Source organism: Prunus dulcis, chromosome 7 (assembly GCF_902201215.1).
Source record: "Prunus dulcis chromosome 7, ALMONDv2, whole genome shotgun sequence".
Taxonomy (NCBI): domain Eukaryota; kingdom Viridiplantae; phylum Streptophyta; class Magnoliopsida; order Rosales; family Rosaceae; genus Prunus; species Prunus dulcis.
The window spans coordinates 17,239,467-17,245,175 of record NC_047656.1 but is presented as its reverse complement, the minus strand read 5'-3'; the positions used below and the strand labels follow the sequence as shown (position 1 = coordinate 17,245,175).

Sequence of the window (5,709 nt, the reverse complement as noted above, 5' to 3'; positions counted from 1 at the left end):
ATTAAAATTCATAATTGTTTTTAATTGGTAGTTGTTAAGGTCTTGTTCAATATTATGTATATAATCTGATGGCAGTTATCATGTGAAGGACTAAATCAAATTGCAAGCATTATTTTAATGCCCCATTGGTATTCATAATTCATAGATTTGGTCCTCTTTCATTACTAAAAGAACTCAAATTTTGTAGGACATGACCCACTTGTGTGGAGTCCAGCAATCCACCTCTATGAATGATATATACACATGTATATAATTATAATATTGTTGGGATCAGATTAAATTCAAAGGTTAATTAAACTGTTTGAATCCATTTACAACCGTGAAAGCACAATTAAGGGGAGAGAAAGGAGAAAAAACTTGGTTGCAACAGGGTTAGTACTGTTTCGCTATTTTCGACCAATAATGTTATGTCACGTGGAAGTGTTGTCACACGTGTCATAGCGTTATTGGCCAGAGATAACAAAATGGTGTTATCTCCGTTTTACAAAATTCTTTCTCGAGAGAAAGAAGCTTTTCCGACGCAGCAGAATCATGTATGTATTTGATATCATAGAAAACTAATCATTCATATTAAAAGGCTTTGAAAATTCCATTTTAGTAAAATATATGTACTGATATTTAAAAAGAAGAAAAAAAACTGAAATATTGGTCCCAATTTTCACTGCAGAACCGGCTTTGTTACAAGGTTTACAAACCCACCTACATACAACATTTATATATCTAAAGTTGAGAGCTTGGGAGGTGGGAGAACCCACTTTGTTCCTCTGATAAAAGTCATGCTGAGGAAGGGCTTTGCTTCTTCATCAGATAACATCTTTGCATACTTGACCCGACCCGTTGAGCTCGAACCCGGTCCCATACACTTGTACTCTCCATAATACACAGTCCTAATAATAATGCAAAATAAGTTACGTATAAGAACATTATTATTAGCCTACGCTTGAATTAGGATGGTGCTTACTTGTCGCGCTCAGAGTGCTTGGCGTCAGACCATCCTTGGCTGTCGATGAGAGATCCCATGTACGTGTAAGCAAACACAACCCTAGCTCTGTCCCTCCAAGCCCTCCCAAGAAATGTGTCACCCGTCCCTGTTATGTTGCAATGCACAAACGCAAACCCACTGTCGTCTGCCGCATCTTCTCTTGCATGTGCTGTTATCACCCCCATTCCATTTGCCACTGAATGTATCCTATTCTTCTGCAATTTTAATATTAATAAGTATGATTATATCTGGATTTAATTATGAAAACTCTAATTGGGTTAAATAAGTAATGAATTACCACGTAGAGGGATTTCCCATTGCCAAAGATGAAATCAACAGTGCCTTGGATGTAGCAGTCCTTGAAGAAATGCCTCCCCCTATCGTCACACAACGTGTCCTGAAACCCTATGAACCTGCAGCTGTGAAACGCTGCCTTGTCCCCTGATATTCTCATCGCCACCGCCTGCGCCCCCGGCCTTTTCCCGTCCGGCATTGGAGCCGAATTCTACACACACAAACACAGAATAAGCATGCATATGCATATGCCGCGTGTAAATCATATGTGAAATAAATAGATAGGATGATTACAATTTCAGAGCTCATCATTAATTAAACTGGTAGCTAGCTAATTATTCATATTGAAGCTAATGGTCACATGCTTTACACTGCCTATATAATTATGGCTTTTGGCTTTCTCATTACAAAAAGCTGCCATCTTTTCATGGCTACATGAGCATTTCATGCTGTTTTACAGTACTGGCCAATTTTATTCACCAAATCAAACAACCAACAATTAATATCATAATATGTATATATAATTTCATTGATCACATTAATTGTGCAATTAATTTGATTAAAGAAAGTTTAGCATTGCTGATGCATCTGCAGTGTTTTCAAAGCGAAACCAAAACCAAAACGCTCCAAACACTCTAAATCCATTTTAGGAAGTGGTCCTAAATAATAGCTAGCTATAGCCATTGTCTTCACATTTTCTACCACTCTAATCTCTCTCTCTCTCTCTCGCTCCCCCTTTCCCTCATGACCTCATCGCTCAAACTAATCCCCAAAAATGGCAAGCATGCCATTCTGCTCTCACTCTCTCAAAGTGACAGCTTGCAGAGAGCAAAAGCAATGTGAATTAAAACGCACATGCAGAGATGAAAAACGACATCAGAATTAATATTAGCAAAACGGCAAGTCATATAATAACGTATTATTATTACCACGAACGCAATGTTGACGGCCACGAAGTAGTCGGCATCGATGGCCACCGTGGCACTATCCCACGTCCCGTACTTCAACGCCGTGCCGTCAAACGTGATCGATGGCACGTCGTTCTTATCCCCGTAAAAGGTCACGAACGGCCGCGACGCGTCGACCAGAATCTTCTCTCTGTACTCACCCCCGCCGATGAACACCACGACGCGACGCTTGTTCCACGACGGAATGCTGTTGACGGCGTCAGTGACTGTTTTGAAGTCTCCGGTGCCGTCTCTCTTGACGGTTATTATTTTGAAGGCGTACTCGGCGGAGAGCAATTTAGAGTCGAAGCGAAGAGTGGCTTGGGTGGCCTTGCGGTTGGCGTAGTCCCTCATGTTGTGGACGATCCACGTGTCGAGTTGGGAGAGGTGGGGAGGGATGAGGTTCGGATGAGTCAGAACGAGCTGCGGTGAGGTTGTGATGATCGTGATCATGATGATGGTGATGAGGTTGGGAGCAAGAAATGGTGCCATTAGTGAATTCTTGGGTTTCTTTTGGGTGTTGTGGGTTTTTGAGGTCTTGAAAATGGAGGTTTGGTGTGATTTGATTGATTGATTGATGGATGGGAAGGGTTTTATAGGAGGAACAGAGAATGAGACGTACAGACACAATGCTATGCGTGCAGCTTGTTCCCGAATTTCATGGGTTTGGTTTTAGTTGAGTTATTGGATTCTTGTATATGCATATATTAGCCTGTGTTGGTCTTGCACACAATTCTCTCACGTTAAACTTCTTCTTGTGTGCATGGACAAAGTCACATGATCAGGGCTACGCGATTAGTTTCGTGAAAGTAACATTGTATACGATCGAGAATTTATAGTGAGAGTGGATTTGTGATAGGTAAATATCTAAGGTAGATGCTGGTTTATGAGTGCCAAAGAGGTGGGGAGGTTGTGGGGTTTTCGGTAAAAGGAGGGATTGGGTGGGCAAAGAGAAGAAGCTGGTGTGTGACAAGTAATAGTTGATGTCTTGTAAGTTGTAACTTAAGAAGGAAAGGGGGAAGGTTTGGTAGGAGAGTGGCAGTTTTTTGGACGCGCACTATAGCAAATGTCATCTGCTTCTCTGGGAAACAGCGTTTGCCTTTACTTACATGTACTTGGGCTACGTTTCATGGGCTTAGCTGATGACATAGAGATAGAGGTTAAAGCTAAGCTGCGAGACAAGAATTTTATAGCGAGAGCTTTATATATGGCCCTTACGTGAGACTTTATCTTTTAATTGTTGGATCAAATTGATTAGTCTGATACAACAATTAAGAGATAAAATCTCACCTATGAGTTATATGTAAAGCCCTCACTATAGAATGACTCAGCTGCGAGAGTCGTAGAGGTTGGGCTAAGAAAGCAAATTCCAGCCCAAGATTGGTATTAGACTAGACAAGACAGGAAAGGCTGGACATGTCAACAAGACCGTTGATCAAATTTCTTGGTCTTGTTGGTTTACTACTATTTTCAGAGGTTGAACGTTATAGTTGTAGGAATTTGAATGCAATCTCTTGAAATAAGGACATTTTATTTATGGGCTATAAACTCGTGATCGGAACCGTTTAGTTTTTAGGTTCTTTTTTACGGATTATCAATGTACAATATTAGTTAAGTTGGAAATTGTTTGGCTATTTGATAATCCGCATTTATGTTTCAATTTTACCTAACAAACTATGCTTTTTGGCACATTTGTAGGGATAATCTTAGAAAGATGACAGATAATATATTGTATCTCATCCGAATTTAAGTTTATCTGCATTTACTTTCTTGTTCATTGGACAAGAAACCAACCAGAAATTGGCTAGATATATCTAGTCCGATAAGCTTACGCCCGATAAAGAGTTGGTCCTTCAAGACTTGAACTAAACGAGCGTATAAATTATACAAGGCATAGAAAAGAACTAATATGAGCAAATTCCTCATTCAGATCACTATGGCTTGATTATTAAACACGCAAATCACTGAACCACACTGTTAAATCAATCAATCTCTTTCTGTTGGACTAAGCCAAGTTCCTGTTAGCATATGCAGAACATTATCATGCATATAGATTCATTCAAAGCATGTAATCAATCTCAATGAAAATGCAGAGAGCTTTAGAGTAGAGAGAGGTCAGATTTGTGTGTGAGAGAGAGAGAGAGCTTGAAGAAGAATGCTAGCTGTCTCAGCTCAGCACCAAAAACATGCATATATTCTCTTACTGACCAAAACCGTTACAGAAGAAATATTCCCTATAACAACACAAAATCTAGCCATTCAATCATAACCCTATAAGATAATGACAAGTGGCAAATGCTATTACATTCTCTGCTGTACACTTGGACTATGATCCAAGGCAGCCTTTCTAACAAGAATAGAACCTTCCTATTCTAATTCCATCACAGCAGCTACACCTATACACCAACAGTTCCAACAGTGGCACGCTTATCGCAAACAACAACTTGGATATTTTAGGGCCTGTTACTTGGGCCTCAAGCAAACCTACGTGCTGACTCTGATCCAACAAAGAGGAGAGGCTAGAACACTGCTTAAATGTGTCTGGTCCAACATCTCTCTTCTGGGGTGAACAGTAGTGCATGTAAATGTAGGCATGGCGATGAGGATGGGCCGGTGTGTTTAATTCCTAGCTCTATGTACAGACACTGAGTTTTAGAACAAGGTATATGGATGGAGAAACAATTAAGGAAGAGAATGGGACGTAAGCTAGAGGGCAGCCTAGCTAGCTATAGACTATTATTCGTGCGGGCAATCTAAATATTCCAATGATTTTTCTTTTTTTGCCTTCAATCCAATGTTTACGTATACGTACATATATAACATTAATGTTTGGTGTGATTGGTCTGTTTGGCCTTTTTGTAGTGTTGCCCGGGGTTGTTTACAGACGTTAGTCTGGCTCCTGCCTGTTTGGTTGTGTTGCAGCTTGTTGGGTTGTCTCCTTCCTTTCCCTTTCGCTTAATGAAAGTGTTTCGACCAAAAAAACGAACAATATTGCGTATGGAAACCTCAAACCTGAAACCAAGGCAAAATTATAATGAATCTATAATACTATCTCTTCAATGTTTGTTGCTAATCTATGTTAGAACATTTCTGTGAATGCTATTTTGATTGATCGAACAACTAGACAATAAGGATATACTAAATTGGTCATGAATAAATATTAGAGATATTTAGTGATATACCCATTTCTAGCACTAATATTATAAATAAACCCTACACAATTGAATTCCTATAAACAAAACCAAAAAAAACCCAAAAAATGATAGCTAGCCTTATTGAATTTAATATTGATTATTAAATTACTTTGATGCCCTATTGAGTGCTTTGGGTATTTTTATGAGATTTTGGGGTTGGGCTTGTTTTAAGAAATTGATGGCAGTTTTGTAATTTATAAGAAGTTAAAAGCTTTTTTGTTATGTTGTAAATGAGCTTTGGGTGTGTTTCTAAAGTCCATTTTATATATGGTATTTTTATAATTTGGGCCCC

The 5,709-nt window shown here is 39.2% G+C and overlaps 1 protein-coding gene across 1 annotated transcript; it reads right to left on the bottom strand.

The window, feature by feature from the left end:
- Window positions 1-564: 564 nt before the first annotated feature.
- On the bottom strand, window positions 565-2,786 carry LOC117634983 (putative pectinesterase 63). Its single transcript, XM_034369290.1, has 4 exons — window positions 2,206-2,786; window positions 1,281-1,487; window positions 962-1,197; window positions 565-887 (listed from the first exon to the last, which is right to left on the bottom strand). Exons 1-4 carry the CDS (start codon window positions 2,713-2,715, stop codon window positions 713-715), a joined length of 1,128 nt encoding a protein of 375 aa, XP_034225181.1. The 5' UTR covers window positions 2,716-2,786; the 3' UTR covers window positions 565-712.
- Between the last annotated feature and the right edge of the window lie 2,923 nt (window positions 2,787-5,709).